Genomic DNA, 19014 nt, shown 5'->3' with positions numbered 1-19014 from the left:
AAATATGAATAAAACTGAAGATATAAAAGCATTGTTACATGTTTCATCCTAATGCTGAGGATAAGGTTCTGTTTTGTGTTTTTGTGCATGTTTCCTTTGTTCTAGTTTTCCCACCTGTGTTAATTACGGTGTTTGTTGTCTTAATTGCTGATTTAGTCACACCTGTTCTGTGTTTAGTTAATTATGCCATCTGGGAGTTAAGTTCATTCCACTCATATTATGTTCCTGCTTAAGACTCAAGACATTCTCAACAGAGCGATGAATCGATGAGTTTAGAGTTTAGACATTATAGAAAACGCTGATTCATGTGTGAGAATATAAAATGTAATAAATAAATATAATAAATTAAACATTACCTTGTCATAGTGTTTTATAATTTTAACAGTTAAAAGGGTACCTCAGTCGTTTCATTGAAGGTGGAGAGAGTACTGTACATTCACTCCCCCCACCTACAATTCCTGCCAGCCCGAGACTTTTGCTTTTTGGAATGCTCGTCGGGTCAGTTTAAGTTGGTTGTTCTGTTTGCTGTGGTTTTTGCCATTCTGTAACACTCCAATTAAAATTCAAAGGAGTAAAGAGAGAGACCAACAGGTTCCTGACTGGAAAAAATCATTTATTTTTAGCATCTATAGCCAAGGAAACTCAAGCACACAACCTTAATAAATACAAATATGGCTTTTATTCTTATACAATAATACAAATCATTAAAACCTCAAAAGGGCAAAGCAGCAGGTTAAGATGGGTGTCACATGTTTGTTAGTTTTTTTTACAGATCTGGGTTTTATTTGAATAAGTATTTTTTAGAGTGGTAGTTAATTGTTCAGCAGAGGGTTTCAACACCTTAAAATTAGCCAATTATACACTATTCCATTACACAGCAAACAGCAAAATCCATATGTCCATCAGTTAAATCACACACTTCATTACACACCAAAAGGCCACTCAATTACGTGCTAAATCCCCTCTGGCCAACTACTTAGCCATCGTCAATATAAAATAATATGAAAAATGGCACATGAAAGATAATAACCTGCCCTAATACCCCCTATACACACACACACACAATTACAAACACATACTGTACAAGTGCCGGGGGACTGGTAACAATTAGTCAGTCACATTAAACCAGGACTCCCCGGTGAATAAGACACTTCATATATAGGCCTATACACAATTTAATAAACAATAAAGGCAGATAAAGGGCTGCTGGCCCTCTTACCCGCTACCGGACATGGGGTACAGTGTTCGGGAAAACCAACCAGCGGCCGCCGCCAACTTTAGTTAGGGTAACCCAAAGCTACAAAACTATCCCTCCCAATCACTTCGCACATGTCACAGAGAAACATCCAAACCACGTCCCGACACGGTAGTCTTGGCAAGAAGCTCAGCAGCACTCTCATACCAAATCCTTCCCAAACAACAACAGACCTCATACCTTTATTGATTCCATTAGAAATGCAGCACAGGTGTTTACCACCGTCGCCCCTCCCCTTATCTAAAGTGAAGGGCTTACAATTCTGCTCTGTTTCTTTTTTAAATAAGACTGCTTGCGCTTAGATCCAGCTCTATATTATTTTGCAACAAATCGTGGCAAGTGCCAAGTTCTACAGATCATTTACAGATGTGATGATAGTTCATATCAGTCGCTCTTAACACCACACTAAATTCACACTCTGCTCCGGAACAGTATCAAATCATGCATCATGTTCTGGAAATAAATTGTGAGACTTTTTTGCCAAGATCTCATGAGATTTTCCAAGACAAGTTAAATATTAATAATTAGATATTACATATATATTGGTAGTAAAATATAGTGTTGTACATTTATTGGTGCAAAGATGAGTATGTTATTTTGTACATCATTTGCAACATTTGTTTATCACTTAATTAACTGCAAACATCATGATGCATGGACACTGCTGCTGTTAGTTCTTTGATTGGTTCATAGACGAGCATTGTGTTTTATTTAAACCATATTTTTTTGGAGATGAGTTTGTCATGAAGAAATGAACAGGAAGATGTTTGTCACACAGACGAGCAGCAGCAGGATGGAGACGCTCGGCTTGATTCTCTTCATGTTGGGTAAGATATTTATTCATAAGAGTAAATAATGTTTTAGTTTCTTTGTAGTTTTTGCATTAGTCATTAAAATAAACTTTATGTAAAGCAATAGAAAGCTGATGTGTTAATTAACAGTGGTGGAAGGTAACAACTTTTTACTTCGTTACTGTACTTAAGTACATTTTTTTCAAGCATCTGTACTTTATCGGATTTGTTTTTATTTTCAGAAACTTTAAACTTAACTACATTTCAAAGCATAATATAATACTTTTACTCCACTTTATTTCATAAAAACACATCGTTCCTCAAGTCGAACTTTAGGAAACGACACCCTCACGGAGAACTGATAGCCATGTCCGATTGGTGAACAAGCTGATTTTTTCAATGATCCTGTTGAACATCACACTGAAAGATTCGATTGTGAATTGGACTGATCCGAGTGCAGCTGTTCTTGAGTCAACAACTCACTGGTTCAGTGATCCGATCAGAGTATATGATGAACAGATTTCAGTTAGGCTTTTATTCACATGTAAACACTGATTAGTGCACATACAAAGAGCACATCAAATATGGTAAATGGAACCGTACTCTTCTGACACACAGGAACAAACCTTGTTGGTCCTCAGGTAGCAAGTAGTTATGTGGGTTTATTGCTCACGATTATTCTGTTTTAATAAACATGCACATTTGTTTCAGCATTTTATGAGGCAGTGTGTCAGTGTTTCATAAAGGGCTGATATAGGCTCCTTCAAACAAAATCGAAGAACGAACTGATATGACGTCAGGCCGAAACGAAGTTCGTTTTGAATTTGTTTCAGCAGTTCGAAACAGCTGACCAAAGCGAACTTTCTGGGGGAGTTTGTTTTGGCTCCTAAACACCTTTGAGCTTTCATTGATCCATGTCAGTTACGCAATTGGTGGGTGTGTTCTGAAACTCCACCTTTTTCTGACGTGTGATTTTTGAATTTAAAGGGTATACAATAAATTAAAGGCCAAACGAACATACAATAATAAACCTTTGTTTTTCTCAAAAGTAAATCATGACACCACATAAAAAATAAAAAGGTGTAACAATTTATCCAGTTTAATAAAATCAATGAACACCAATAAAATAAAGTAACAAACCAATATTTTTTCCCACATCATGCTAAAGTTTTAGAGACTATAAGACATTCACACTTCCCATAAAGGACTGATTGTGGTTTTTTTCTATTGCAAACATGATACTTGACTCTGAACTGCTGCTAATCATTATTCTTCTGTCTATAATATTCTGACCATTGGGGCCTGTCTCACACCTAAATTGCCTACACTTCATCACTGTTGTGTTTAGGGGATACGTGCGAGCATCGCAACATGTTAACATTAATCTACACCCGCCTCCAGCAGTGCAGGGGTGTTGGAAAGTTTGTAAACAGTATACCTTTTCAAACTTCTTTTTGCCCTGAAACGAAGAACGAAAATGAACTTTGTTTGAAGTATACCGGGGCCTTAAAATGCTGAAACAAACATGCATGATTGTTAAAAAAAACAAAATAATTAGAAGAGGAACTCAGTGCATCTTTAAGAAAGACTGAGGATGAAGTCTCACAAGCGTCTCCGGATGTCTCAACAGTCTCTCTCTCGCTTCTCCAGCGTCTCTTTCAGAGGCCTTCAACATCGACACTGAACATCCACTGAGATTTAACGGCACGCCAGAAGATTTCTTTGGTTACAGCGTTTATCAGACCGAGTTTGGAAACAGGAAGCAGTGAGTCAGACACACACTGGTTGCTAGGGTGTTCTGTGTGGTTGCTAGGTGTTTCCTGACGGTCTTGAGTGTCTGATTGGTTGTGCGGGTGTGTTTCTCAGGATCATTGTTGGAGCTCCATTAGAAGGAAACTCAGCAGGGGAGATGTACAGCTGCACAGCAGATCTGCAGTCCTGCAAACGGCTGCAGCGGCCAGGTATCAGCATCACAGACATCTATCAGTGACTGCTGTGGACTTTCACTGCTTTATACTGAGCTGATGACTCTCTCTCTCTCTCTCTCTCTCTCTCTGCTGGGGTTTGACAGGTTCAGAGAGCGTCCGCTTCTTCGGCATGTCTTCTGCTGTGTCTTCTGCTGCTCTCACTGTAAGTTCAGAGTCTCTGACAGTCAAACCACTGTGTGCTTGATCTCGGCTCATTGCGTAGGCATTTGGTTTATTTCACACCATAAGTGTTTGTTTTTTTTCTTTTTTTTTCACACCATAAGTTTTTTTTTTTTTTTTTTTGGTGCTCATGTTATAAAAAGGCGAGTGTTCACAGTGGAAGTGTGAGCAGCAGAGCAGTGGCTGTTTCAGCACTATTTTTGCAGTCTATTTTTGCAGCAATGCTCACGCTCAACTAAAGTGACAGTGGACTACTACATGAGTATGATTTGAAAATTAAACTATTGCACAGAGTAAGCATATTTTTGTAGGGATGTCAAAGCTCAAACATATTTCCACTCCACTACAAAACCAAAGGGATAATCAAGAGTGAAATATTACAGTGTATTATTGTTTAATTATGGGAAACAACATTGTAATTGTACGAGGAGTGTTCATGTTGGTTTTGAGCAAAGAAGAGCCTCATCTTGTCCTCCAAGTACTTTATTAATAATACAAAACACTTTCTTTTTAGCTGTTTTATTTACCAGCAGTTTCAAACCAAATAACATCAAATCACACAAGAACCTGTCTTTTGTACAGAAAACACTTTGTACTGCACTGTAAACAGGGCCTGAAATTAGTGGGATTATCCCGGAGAGAGAGACGACGTGGAAGAACTATTTATCCTGGTTAATCATCTCAGGGAAAAATGGGATGCCAAATATATCTGACACACAGACATATCTTGTGCATTTCCGTGAGTTGTCAGCAATTTCTGTCAATGTCATTTTTGAGGGTGCTGTGTTTATTTACAGTAACATGTTATTTTTGCTAGTCTAGTGTGTTTTGATAAGAATTTGAGAAAGTTAATTATTATATTACCATTTAGCTGCATATGGTCCTCATGATAATAAGACTTCATGATGATTGTTTGCATTACTTATCAATGACCCACTGATAACCTTTAGTTATCTAAACTGAAGTTATGGGTGTTATTAATTAAAATTCTCACCCTAGTCCATCTCAATCTGCGATCTAAGATTATTCATGTTAAACAAGAGGATATGAGTCGATGTTTTAATCCACTGACAGCCCTGAACATGAGTAATTACCTGCATTCTCATGAGTCACTGTCTGTGTGTAGATGTGCTGAATACCTGAGCATTAATAAACACAATGTGGAAGTTAGTCCCTTAATCAAACCTATATGTCTTATTCCTTTCATTTACCGCACATATGGTGAACATCCAGGCAATTAAAATGAACTGAGATTAAAGCTTTTAAGCCCAAAAAAGTCAAGTCAGCATCAGTGTCACAAAGTTTTCAGTCAATTTCAATCATTTCAGTTACAACTTTAATTTCAACTACAGAATATACTCTAGTGCCGTTATTCGGCTCAATTCAGTTCAATTATTCTGTGACCTCATCATTTGATAGTTTTAAGCATAGCTAAATTGGTACATTTTACTGTATATTAATTGTCATTTATCCCCCACTGGCAAGACAAATAGTGCCACAAAAGCACCATAAGAGCATCATGAATGTGTTCACTGACTCATGCACTGTATTTCAGGTCTTCTTGAGTCATTTGATGGTTTGTGTGATGAACAGACTGAAATAAACATTACGCTGAATCAATGATTCGCATCACAATGCACTGTAAAAAGTGATACTCTACATTTACTCAATAAAATTGTGGCAACAGATTACAAGCAATATTATTAATTAAATTAAACACATTAGAATTAATCAGAATTAATCAAATGAGATGCTTACAAGCAATCATTCAAAAAAAATTAGTAAAATGTACACTGTAAAATCCAATAGTTTACCTTACTTAGATTTAATTAGTTATCTTTACTTAGTTGTTATACTTACTAGGTTTTATTAAGTTTCAGGTGAACAGTTCACTAGAAGATCATGACTGAATAAACTATTCAGTCTCAGTCTGTTCTTCACACAAACAAACATGTGACTTAAAATGGTGCTTTATGATGCTTTTTCATTAGTTTCTGAAGTTTGAAAGCTTCAGTCCAGCATAAGCTTTCATACAGAAGAGAGAAAGACATACAGGTTTATAAGAACATGAGGGAGATATTATATTAATTTCATTAACTTTTATTTTTATGTTAATTTAGTTTTTGTATTTTGATGAGCCATTTGGTAAATAAAGTATACCAACATGTGTGTGTTTGTGTGAGAGTATATGTGTGTGTGTGTGTGTGTGTGTGTGTGTGTGTGTGTGTGTGCGCGTGTGGGTCTTTTATTTTTTAAATAGTTCATATTTAAACTTACAGTAGTCTGAGTATGTTGAGCTGATTTTGTGATCTGCTGGAGCTGCTGATGTGTCAGATTTCGTGTGTCTCCTTCTCAGAGCTGCAGTCCGTATTTTCCTCATGAGTGTGTTGGAAACTCGTATCTGAACGGCGTTTGCTACCAGTTCAACAGCAGCTTACAGGCCATCTCCAACTTCACCGCTGCTTACCAAGGTCTGATGAGTCTCACACAAACCAAGACTTCATGCAGTTTAACCATCTCAGACTTTAACACTGTACACCATGTGTTGCTTTATTTCATTTCATTTGGAGTTATATTAATTGATAATTAAAGATTAAGGATATGATTGGGAAATATATGGATTCATTGGCCATTTTGTCAGTAATTTAGGGTTACACCGTCCTAACCAGACGTGACACGACAAGATTCCTGCGACAAGCAGTTTGTCTGTCCACACCAGACGTGACAGAATCACTCAGATATCACAGCCATTCAGAAGCACACCGCACTCACAACCAAATGGATAAGTTTAGCATCTATTCATCTAATATTAAACCTTTTTAACATTAATAAAAGTACATACCGAATGACTGATACCATCTTTGTTATATGGAATAACCTTGTTGGTTCGCAATGAGTTCACAGACTTAACTTACATGTTTACTTTATTTTCAAGATCTGGGGTAAACTATCAATTGTTGCTTTCATTATAAAGATCATGCAAAATGATACTCAGACTCATATTAGACAGTTTTAAGTAAGGGATAATGTACATCCAGCCGGTTGTTCTCGCAGAATAAACCCCGACAGAGTGATCAGGACCCCACGCGAAGTGGAGGTACACTTCCGCTTATTACACAGCTACATTTTAGATAAGTAAATAATTAGATGCAAAATATTGATTTGAGTTGAAATATTTGAATGCAAAGCTTCCATGAAGACAGCAGTTCAAACTAAATGGACATTTAAGGGAAAGGGTGCAGGCAAACCACTTATTACACAACATTTCACCACAAAATTATTAAGACAATAAAATAATTAAGACGAACGCGTTTTAACACTAGAAGTCCCAGAGAGCAGCCATTTGGCTTTTCTACCTATAAAACCCGCAGGACAGCCGATGGGCTGGAAGGCTTTAGGCTAATATCCTTAATCAGCTGTGAACAGTTGCTTTTGTTATGTAAACAATGTGGGGCCATGCTGAGCCACTTCAAGGAAACTTGTGTTTCACTTTGCCATCTTAGGGAGAAATCAACACACATGTTTTTTTTCCTTTGTTGCTGAGATTTTTTGATAAAATAGTACAAAATAAAATAAAGAAACCAACCATTTGTACACATATTTACAAATAATATTAAAAAGTGAGTGAGTACATTCCAGCAATCACTCACAATCCTGGCACTGCCATGGTATCTCCCGTCTGCATTTACCACATGTGTATCTGTAGCAGTGAACACATCGCACAGTGGCATGATTGTTCTTGCATTGGTGTTTGACCTGACACATGGCTCTTTTTTTCAGGGCTAGGTGTGGAGGGTTGTGTCCGAAGCAATTGTTCTTTTCTTGCCTTCTTCGCGCACATATGAGAGTTAGCCAACTCTCTTGCAAGCTCCACCAGGAAGTCCACCCGTCTTTCCTGCCTTCCGGTGCATGCTTGATACAGCACATGTGCATTCAGTGCTGCCATGTCAATCATGTTATAGAACACGGCAACTGGCCAGCGCCGTGTCCCTGTGCGGACAGTGTACTCCCGCACCATCTGGTCCATCACATCCACGCCGCACTTTGTGGTGTTGTAAAGGGTGACAGTGTTTTGGCTTCCTTTTGGTGGTATTATCAGTCTGAATCACGCTGTGCATGCTGCTAAGAATGTAGACGGTCTTCTTCCGTTTGGGCGCATACGCGTAGCAGCAGTGGTTGAAAACACCTAATAAATAAGATAAATTGTTATTTTCATAGCACTTTTACACACAATGACACAATGACACACTTGGCGGTGTTGATTCTAAAAATTAGAAACACATAAACATAGAACCACAAAAGACCTGCAACATACCTGAGTGGTGAATTCATTGTGATCTGTGCGTCTAGCGGATTGAGGGGGTTTCCCGGCGAATCTTGTTGACTGTGCCGAGGATGGTGGTTTTCCGGCTAAGAAGTTTATGCGCAAGTGACAGCGATGTGAAGAAATTGTCCGTGGTAACATTTCTGCCCTTGTCTAGGAATGGTTCCATCAGCCTCATCACTACATTTTCAGACAGTCTCTCTCCACTGGGATGACTAGGGTCCTTGCCAAGATATGGGAGGACATTACAAATGTACTTGGATTTTAGGTCGCAAGCCACCCAAAACTTGATCCCAAACTTGTCAGGTTTAGTTGCAATATACTGCAGGAAACAGCAGCGAGTCTTTGATGGGAAAAGCTGTTCATCAACGGTGATATGTAGACCAGGGTTGTAGGACGTGATGCAATTGGTGACAAATGATCCCCACACACTGGAAATTGCCAGCAAACTTATCAGTCTTTGCTCGATCACTCCGGGTGGACCTGTCATCAAAGCGTAGGTGTCGCGTGATGTCTTGGAAGCGGTTTCGCGGCATTGTTCCAATGATATGTGGGTTTCCCAGGTTTGCTGACCAGCAGTCACGTAGTGATGGAACCTTGGTAAGCCCCCGCAAGATGACAATTGCAATAAATGCCATTAGTTCAGGGAGGGCCATGAACCAATGAACATGCTCCGTTTCCTGTGCATGTTGAATAGTCCATTCTTGAATGCTATGAAGCATGTCAAGAGTGATGAAACACAGGAAGCTCTGAAGGCGACTCGAGATACTTTTCCTGGCCTTAGCCGTTGGCTCTCCATCTGCAGCGTACGCTTTGATTGGGGTGAAAGGGAGACGCGTCCCCACCTGTTCTTCACGCACACACTGTGCCATCTTTCGCTGTCTCTGTCAGGTCAGTCCCCAAACGGGCTCTCTTTTTTGGTTGAGGAGCAGTCTCCTCATCTGCAGTGTGAACAAATTCAAATTGTGAGCAATGGAAAAGTCAAATGATATCACAAATGCATGCATAGATACTAATAATAATTCCAGTATCTCCTTCTCTGTATCGGAATAATGTCTGAAATATCTTCCTAAATAAAAAGATACAACTAAAGCAAAGAAACAACTAATAATGTTTTGCACTTCACACTCTAAAAAATGCTGGGTTAAATATAACCCAACGCTGGGTTAAAAAGGGACCAACCCAACAGTTGGGTTGTTTTGACCCAGCAGTTGGCAGAGGTATAAAGTCCAGGGGTCAGAAAGTAAAAGTCCTGCCATATGTTATTCCACCCATGAACTCAGCAAGCTGTTTTTTAACCAGAGGAGAACCAACCCATTCATTTCACATCACAAACCAGTCTCGAGTCAGATCCCAAGTCCTCAAAGAGTTAAAGTTAATGAGATAATTAAGTGACTAATTAAATGAAGATTGTGCATTAGTGATGAACACCTGCTGTTAACAATCAACTTAACAGAAGAAAAGAGAAAACACAAGAACTACAACTGACTCCAGGCACAGCCTTGGATGAAATATACTGATTTATTTCTTTTTTTTTAAAAGCACACAAGATGCCACCATAACTGTGGTCAAGGTTTGCTTTAATTAGTCTCTTGACCCTTTTAATAACTCAAAGTAGTTGGTTTCTAAGCAATTGCAATATTGTTTCACAGCAAACATTTGTGCATTGCTGAATCAAAAGCTTGAAGTAGCAGAGTAACTTGTGATTTTTCTGCTAATAACTCATGGTAAAAAAACATCGTAAAGCGGTCTCTCTCTTTGGTTTATTGTTCAGGTACTGTTTTAACTACTGTATAACTACAAAAAAAAAAAAACTATTAAACAAATGCCACCTTAATGTGTCAATATCGAATAAAAAAAAAGCTATATCAGCTCAGGAATTTAGCCATGAACATTTATCATACTTTCCTCAACAGTGGTGACAATAATTTTTCATACTGCAGTGCATGATGGGAGTTTTTACTATGGTGTTACCCAGCATTCATTGCATCATGAAGCAGTTTGTTGATTGTCACCATTGTTGAGATTGGTATACTGGTTCCTGATGTCTCTCTGTGTCTAAATAGTATAGTAGCTTTTTTCTTTTGGTGTATTATATGTATATATACACACACATATACTTTTTTTTTTATTAATTCACCATATATTTTAGAACAACAGTGTTCTGTAGTTTCACATAGTTCTTAATGCAAAGCCTGAACATGTAAATGGTAGCAAGTTATTTTAAATGAAATCATGCCATTTCATGATGCTTGTTTCATCACATATAAACAGCAAATATCTCATCATTGTAAAAACCACATGCATTTCTACAGAGAGAGAGATCTAGCGCAACAAGTCAAGGGTCAAGAGCCCAACTAAATCAAACACTCATCTCCATGATGGTGGCATCATTTTAACCAATAAAACATCAACATCTGATCCTCTGTAATTTCCAATAACAGCATGTGTTCATCATTAATGCACAATCATCATTTAATTAATCACTTATTTATCTCATTAACTTTAACTCTTTGAGGACTTGGGATTTGACTTGAGACTTGTTTGTGATTTGAAAGGAATGACTTGGTTCCTCCTCTGGTGAAATCAGCTGCTGAGTTCATGGATGGAGCAAAAATATGGCAGGACTTTTACTTTCTGACCCCTGGACTACCCACCTCTGGTCAAAACAACCCAACCTCTGGTCAAAATAACCCAACCGCTGGGTTGGTCCCTTTTTAACCCAGCACTGGGTTATATTTAACCCAGCATTTTTTAGAGTGCAGATGGCAGTGAATGTCCGCTAAGTAGTACAAACAAAAAAGTGGACAATACAAAAAAGGCAGAGTAAATATTTATGTCACTCCACTCTGCTTTTTTTGGTGTTTTCCACTTACTGGTTTAAAATGAAATAGGAAATAATATGAAATGAAATATGAAGTTCTATGTCTTCTCCATCTGAGTCACAAGGGTTTACTTCACTCAGGATCATTTCCAAGGCCTGCCGAGTGGTGAGTCTTCTCTGCATTTTTCTTTTCTTGGAGAGGAGGTTCGTACACCACAGAATTCTTGAGGGCACTGAAGTAGTAGGCTATGTGCAGTGAGATTTTATCCACCTCAGCACAAAAGGAATTACCTCTCATTTGAGAGCAAGCTGCATGCAATTAGATGTGCTAATTCATACCTGTTTACACCTGGGCAAGACCCTACATGCCAATGTGAGACATGGTCAATCAAGTTCTCTGCTTTTAGCAGCCCTCCCTCCCCCACACATACAAACAAGCCACCAGCAACCATTCACACACACACACCCCCAACCCCCCTGCAGATTGCTCAGGTAATGACCATATTTACACATGAATTGATGCTAATGATAGCCAAAAGACTGAGAAGGGTATAACTGCAGCCTGGAGATCTCCAAATGGGGGCGGGAACTCCAAAACGGGGTGGGAGCTCCAAAATAGGGCGTGGCTTCCTCCCATTGACAGACAGGCACATGACACGCAAGCGCAATTTTTCCCCCAATCAATTTAAGTGCAAACACCGCCCCATAACTGATTCTAAAGATTTTATTGGTTGTCAATTAAAGTGTTGTTTCCTACACTATGCGATATGAGATCATTCCATAACTCCCCAACTGGACCTCGCCGGACAATGGCACCTTTTTAGTTACACCCAGCGTCATTACCCCTTTCTACCCTGCAAATTTCGAGCCCCAGGATGCCCCCGTTGCTGAGAAAAAAGCGTTAGAGCTGCGCTGGGACGGCTCGCGGGAGACTTCGTGGGTGATTCACGTTTATATCATTAAGCAGAGGTTCAAACTCCAGTCCGAACATCACTGGCCACAAGCTTTGGGGTTGCTCTCACATAGAATATTTATTTATATAGCATATTTTATTTTATGAAAATAAAATGAACTAGAAACAATGTTTAATTTATAAAATTTTATTTTGAAATGTAAGTCAATAACAGTTGGCTGGAGCCAGAGCCAATGGTGAAAGTCTTTGTGCGAGGAGACACCACCCCATTTTGGAGGTTCTGCCCAATTTTGGAGTTCACGCCCCATTTTGGAGATCTCCGGCCTGCAGTTATATCTACTTGAAAAGACTAGCCAGTTAGCATCCACTTGGCTAAAGGAGGGTTACAAATCTCTGGGACTTCTAGTGTTAAATCCTTACCAGTTTGTTAGTTCCTTATAATCCATTACAGCGTACAAAACAATCGTAGCAAAATGGCAGCAGCTGGGCTTGTATGAAATGAGAGCGAGTCCACGATACCAGGATGACATAATTAAACAACTGTACACCATTTTGAATTGAGTTTTAATATTTTATTAGCTAAACAAATGCAAAGCTTCCACCGAGAACAAAAATAGTTCAAGCAAGAGTACAGCGCCGACTGCTGTTACCCAGATGAGCCTGTGTTATCAGCTTTTACAGGTTGTTATCCAGGGATAACACACCTCGGAATGTCGTGACTGACCAATCAGAATCAAGTATTCCAGCTGTGTAATAACACTGAATAAAATACATAATCAGTACCTGAGATTGTCATTGTCATAGTTTGTATGTTGTACATATTGTATGTTGTCAGCCGCAAAGTTGCAGAAACCATTTCTGAAATAGAAACTTTGTGTGTGACGTGTCGCCGTCATGGCTGGTTAGAACAAAAACTGCGATTAACTTGGAAAAGATACATTTTATCACGTGTATAGGACACTGTGTTAAGACTGCTAAAGTAACAGCAGAGTTTGTGTATGTTGTGGTGTTTCTGCAGAATGCAGCAAGAGAGAAGTCAATCTGGTGTTTCTCTTTGATGGATCCAGCAGTATGAAATCATACGAGTTTGAAATGAACAAATACTTCATTAAAGATGTTATGAAAAAACTTTCATACTCATCCATAAAGGTAAAATAATCCATCAGCTAATAATGTGGAACATCACCACAAATCTGATCACTAACCAGCAGAATCAGCATGTGAATGTCCATATTATAAATATGTGTATTGAGGTGTGAACGTGTCGTCTAATGATGATAATGTTGTTGTTTGTTGTCAGTTTGCTGCTGTACAGTTTTCAACAGATGTACGAACTGTGTTTGACTTCAACGATTATCAGAACGGCTCTGCTGAAGAGAAACTCATGAAAGAGAGACACATGAAATCTCTCACAAGCACACACAAAGCAATCTACTACGTTCTGTGAGTGAAACCTTCATATGATTATGAGCATTCACTGAATTACACTAGAAGAGTTTTAAATGTTGATATAAACAAAAAAAAAAAAAAAAAAAAAAAAAAACACGTGTGAATATATGTTGTGAAAATATAAAAATATATATATATATATATTCTGGACTGTTAAACACTGTTGCTGAAGTTGTACTTTTGTCGTTCTTTAAATTAGAAGTAAAGAAAAAAAACATTGGCATAGACAAACATTGACACTGAGGCTGAAATCTGTTCATATGTCATGATTTATGATTTATCATATCATCAGAAAGAATCTTCTGAATAGCGTGTCGTCTGGAGCTGATCCCAACGCTCAGAAAGCTCTGGTGATCATCACAGATGGAGACCCCAGTGATAACGATGATCATAATGTCCTCAACACATGTGATGAACAGAATATCCTCCGTTACGTGATCGGGGTGAGTTTCTCTAAAGCTCAAGCATGTGATTTATTCTGTATGTTCAGATAGTCACACAGAAATGACACACTACACACTGTTCTTCAGGTGGGAAAGGTTAGTTTAACTGAACTCACTCAGATGGCATCAGAACCAAAACAGAACAACACCTTCTACATTCAAGACTACAGTGGACTTAAAGGACTTGCAAGACTACAGTGGTCTTCGATCTACAATATTGAAGGTAAAATGTAGAAGTACAGTAAATGGACACTAAATAAAGAGTTTAAATAGAAGCAGCTAATGAAGAATCCACAGATGATTGTGAGAGTTTTTCTTCTGTGTTTCAGGGTCAGTGGAAGCTCACGGCAGAGACAGACAGAGAGAGTTATCACAGAGTGGATTCAGTGTCGTCTACCACGAGGTGAGAGAAATGGTGTTTATAAACTATATTCCAAAACGGTTGTTTTAATATTCAGAATATTCATGCTGCTCTTTTCTATTCAGTGAAAGCACATCACGGTGACCAGGGGCCAAGCTCCAAAATAGGACATAAATGTTCTTGCAATATATCTTCTGAAGTCATATGATGCTTTCTGTAAGAAGCAGACTGAAATTTAAGTCTTTACTCACTAAAATGTTTCCCCTCTGTGACTCACATCTCAAAATGTTGCCATCTGTCAAAAGAGAACATAGTAAGTGGCAGTGCTCCCTGTTTTTTGTAGTGCATTGTGGGAATTTTAGGAAGGAACACAGTGTACTGGAACAGTTTTGACACTGGGAGAGTCCTAGAAATGTCAGACTCCCCAGTCAGTGCTCTAGGGAGCTGATTGAGACGCACTCAAGATTTGTGCTTTTATAATACGATATGATAATCAATGTTATGCCACCGCTTGATGTTTAATTGGGGTCCTTAGGTAAAACCAGTCAAGAGAAACTGATTAGGTTTATTTGCTCCTAAGTGTCACAATTCAAACTATGAGCATCTTTCAAAGATTTTATGCCACTAACCTTGCAAACATTGTGAGATCCAGTGACTAGTTCTCATTGTAGCTGTGGCTGTACTGTGAGAACAGATGGACAGATATAAACCTGCGCACAGATACAGCCAATCAGATCAGAGGAGTTGTTTTCACTGCTCTCCGTTATTGTGTGTAATATGTCAGTGCTGAGACTGCAGTGTTTGTTTCAGGAGTCTGTGATCGTGGGTTCGGTCGGATCGAATGACTGGCGTGGAGCTCTGTATGAAGTGACGGGATCAGGATCTGATTTCAATCAGACAGAGATCATCGATCCAGCTGTAAATAAAGACTCGTACATGGGTATGTTGAGTTTTTGTTTGTTCGTGTGTGTGTGTGTGTGTGTGTGTGTGTTAATGACGCTGATGGTGTTCAGGTTACTCTTCTGTGCTGGGAATGAGACGCGGCGTCTATCTTCTGTTCTCTGGGGCGCCGCGGGCCGAACACACGGGTCTGGTGACCCTCTTCACCAAGAACCAAAACACATGGACCGCGACGAGCAACATCAACGGAGAACAAGTCAGTGAAAAACCCTCAGACACAATATTATCTCTCTCCACCGGTGAGACCAGGAGCTTCCAAACCTACAGTCCACCGAAAAGCAACCACTCAGAAACACCCTTGCAAAAAACTAAAAACAGCCTAACCACCACTTATCAAGTTCAAGTTAATTTATTTGTAGAGCACATTTACAACAACCAAAGTGCTTTACAGAAGAGCAAGATTATATAACATGCAAAGAAAACAAACCAGGCAAAAAGATAAGAACAACATGGTTAAAAATTACCGTATAGCATTCATCTATAAACTATGGCAAACAAATAGGTTTTTAACAAGGACAGAGAAGGGGCCATTCTAATCACTAAAAGGCAGGATATTCCAAAATTGTGGCTTTGGCACAGCAAATGTACACTCCCCTCTACACTTGAGCCTAAAGTGAGGGACTACCAACAAAACCTGATCGTAGGAACATAGGCTTTAAGAGTGTATAGATGAAGGAGTTCAGAGAGGTAGACAGGAGCTAGGTTATGAAGGGATCTATATACAAAAAGGAGAATTTTGAAGTCTATTCTCTGACGAACTGGCAGCCAGTGGAGATATCTGAGAATTGAAGTGATGTGTTCATGTTTAAGACACTTTAGAAGAAGTCTGGCCGGAGTGTTTCGGACACTTATGACCACCCTACCAACCAACAGCTGCATAGCAACCACTTATGAATAATATAAATCAGTGGACCTCTTCCAGTCACACACGCTCTCATGATTTTTAGCATTTTTCTAGTTTGTATTAAACAGTAATAGCAAACATTCCACTTGCTATATGGGGTCTGAAATGCCATATAAAATGGGGATAAGAGTCAGATTATTTCTACACAGACCACTTTGGTTTATTTATTTATATTTTTTAAATATTGTGTAAATTTGTGTTTGTCAGGGTTGACAGGTGAATGAAAAAAATCCAGCCCAAAGCTGATGCTAAACCCAAATTTTCCCTCTTCTAATTACAGATTCCCATGAAGGGCCATAAAATAAACGTTTGGATTTTGTCTATTCTGTGGTTTAAATCCTAATCAAATGATTTTAGCTTAATTGTTTAACAGTACTAGTATCTTGTGAATAACCTTTTGTGTAAACAAATATCCTTAAAAACCTGACAAATTATGTTAACTCAAACCGTTTGAGGAAACCGATTGCCTTAAACCATTTAAGTTTTAAAACTAATAGTTGTGAGTACTATGAACTTAATTCAGTTGAGTCTACTGAAAGAAGATATACATTGCAATTAAATAATTAAGTGATTAATTGAGTGATAATTGAGCATTAGTGATGAACACCTGCTGTTAACAAACAGAATTACTGAAGAAAAGAGAAACACAAGAACTACAACTGACTTCAGACACAGCCTTAGATAAAATAAACTGAAATAAAATACATTAAATCTCTCAAGATCTGATTAAACAACCCCACAAACAGCATCACCAGCTCCACTTATTAATAACCAGACTGACTTTATTTCTGTCAGACGTCTACAGAAGATCTGATTGAGAATTAACTAAGGTTTAGATGTTGATTTATGTTTTCATTTAAAGTAACCATGTTAGAGATCAGTGTTTGCTTTAGTTGGGCTCTTGGCCCTTGCCTTCTGTCTTAGTTTATTTTTTGGCTGTTGTAACCATTTGTTGTAACTCAAAATCCCAGAGAAAATATCATCAGGTGTTATACACACGCTCACACTCTCAGAAGCTGATTTTATCCAAAGCAACTTACAGTGCATTCAGGTTAACCTGTACCTAGATGTTGGTTGTTATACTGTATATTGGTGATGATAATCATTGATTATTGAGCCGTTTGGAGTTTAATCTATGATGAAACAGGTGTTCTATAATTAGTTCGATTTATTACAGTAAAAGTGATTTTAAGAGCCAGTGGTTCTGTGATAATCAGTTAATATAAAGAACTTTCTAAACAGTTTGGTTTTCTGTGGTGTCTCTTAGTCACACACAGACATCAATAATCAGCATATGAACCTCAACAATGGTGACCATAAAAAAAAATTTGATGCAGCATAGCATGCTGGGAGCCATGGATGAGTTTTGTACTACAATAGTACCCAGCATGCATTGCAGCATGTTTTTTTTTTTTTTTTTTCGTCACCATTGTTGAGGTTCATATTTCTGATTATTGATGTCTGTGTGTTACTAGTTAACACCATAGAAGACCAAACTGTTTGGAAAGTCTTTTATATTAAATGATTATGATAGAACCACTGGTTCTTTGAATGGCTTTCATTGTAATCAACTGAACTAATTATGCAACACCTATTTAGTCAGTTTTTGAACTATGAACAGCTCCATAATTGATGATCGTAATCTTCAATACGCTGTATAACAAACAATACCTGATCATATTTTTTCTGAGGTTTTTGAGTTATAACAAACATGTTTCAAAAACACATGGTTACAACGTCCAAAAAAAATAAATAATCTAAGACAGAAATCAAGGGTCAAGAGCCCAACTAAAGCAAACACTGATCTCTAACATGGTTACTTCAAATGAAACAATAAATCAACATCTAAACCTTAGTTAATTCTCAATCAGATCTTCTGTAGACGTCTGACAGAAATAAAGTCAGTCTGGTTATTAATAAGTGGAGCTGGTGATTCTGTTTGTTAACAGCAGCTGTTCATCACTAAAGCTCAATCAGCACTTAATTAATCACTTGATTACATAATTGCAAAGTTTTAAAACTTACATGGTTTAAGTAAAGGCAATCTGTTTCCTCAAACGGTTTGAGTTACTGTGACTTCTCAGGTTTTACAGTGTAGACGTGTTTATATGTCTTATGTACTTATTTAATTATAGATTGCATTTTATTCCTTTTCAGTTACTTTTTTTTTAAATGTTGATACTTTTAATTCTTTTTTTTTTTTTTTTTTTTTTTTTTTACTATAAATCATAAATTATTTAAAATGTAAGTTATAAATATGAATAACACTTTCACAATGTGAAGAGCTGACAAAGCCATCCATAAAAGTCAAGTCAAATTTAGGCTAATTTCTATAGCACCTTTCAAAATCACACAGTTTCAAAGCAGCTTTACAGAAAATCTTGAAGTTAATGTTTATTATTTATTTACACCTTTATGCCTTACAGTCACATTTAGCAGATTAGAGATCTAGCAGATGCCAGTAAAGTAGTTATTGCCTTGAAATACATATTGTCCAAGAGGATGGACAAATTAACTAGACAAGCTGTTAAAAAACAAAACACTGAAGTAAATATCAAATTGTCAAAAGTTGTCAGATTTTAGAAACTATGGAACATGTTCTTACTATGTGCAGACGTTATTTGATTGTTAAAGAAATGTGTA

General features: G+C 37.9%; 1 protein-coding gene across 1 annotated transcript in view; it reads left to right on the top strand.

Annotated features, from left to right (window-relative positions):
- The first annotated feature begins 1993 nt into the window (after positions 1 to 1993).
- LOC109081260 (integrin alpha-L-like) overlaps positions 1994 to 19014 on the top strand; it is a 38966-nt gene continuing 21945 nt past the window's right edge. The window contains exons 1-12 of the mRNA XM_042717205.1: positions 1994 to 2082; positions 3697 to 3811; positions 3913 to 4007; positions 4118 to 4176; positions 6550 to 6664; positions 13273 to 13403; positions 13555 to 13697; positions 13996 to 14146; positions 14234 to 14369; positions 14476 to 14549; positions 15318 to 15447; positions 15521 to 15663. Of these exons, the coding sequence (XP_042573139.1) occupies positions 2007 to 2082; positions 3697 to 3811; positions 3913 to 4007; positions 4118 to 4176; positions 6550 to 6664; positions 13273 to 13403; positions 13555 to 13697; positions 13996 to 14146; positions 14234 to 14369; positions 14476 to 14549; positions 15318 to 15447; positions 15521 to 15663 (1368 nt within the window). The 5' untranslated portion in view covers positions 1994 to 2006. The remainder of the gene's footprint in view (positions 2083 to 3696; positions 3812 to 3912; positions 4008 to 4117; positions 4177 to 6549; positions 6665 to 13272; positions 13404 to 13554; positions 13698 to 13995; positions 14147 to 14233; positions 14370 to 14475; positions 14550 to 15317; positions 15448 to 15520; positions 15664 to 19014) is intronic.

The sequence above is a fragment of the Cyprinus carpio genome, chromosome B1, assembly GCF_018340385.1.
Source record: "Cyprinus carpio isolate SPL01 chromosome B1, ASM1834038v1, whole genome shotgun sequence".
Taxonomy (NCBI): Eukaryota; Metazoa; Chordata; class Actinopteri; order Cypriniformes; family Cyprinidae; genus Cyprinus; species Cyprinus carpio.
Note: the sequence above shows the minus strand (reverse complement) of the source record. Positions and strands in the feature narration are given on the sequence as shown.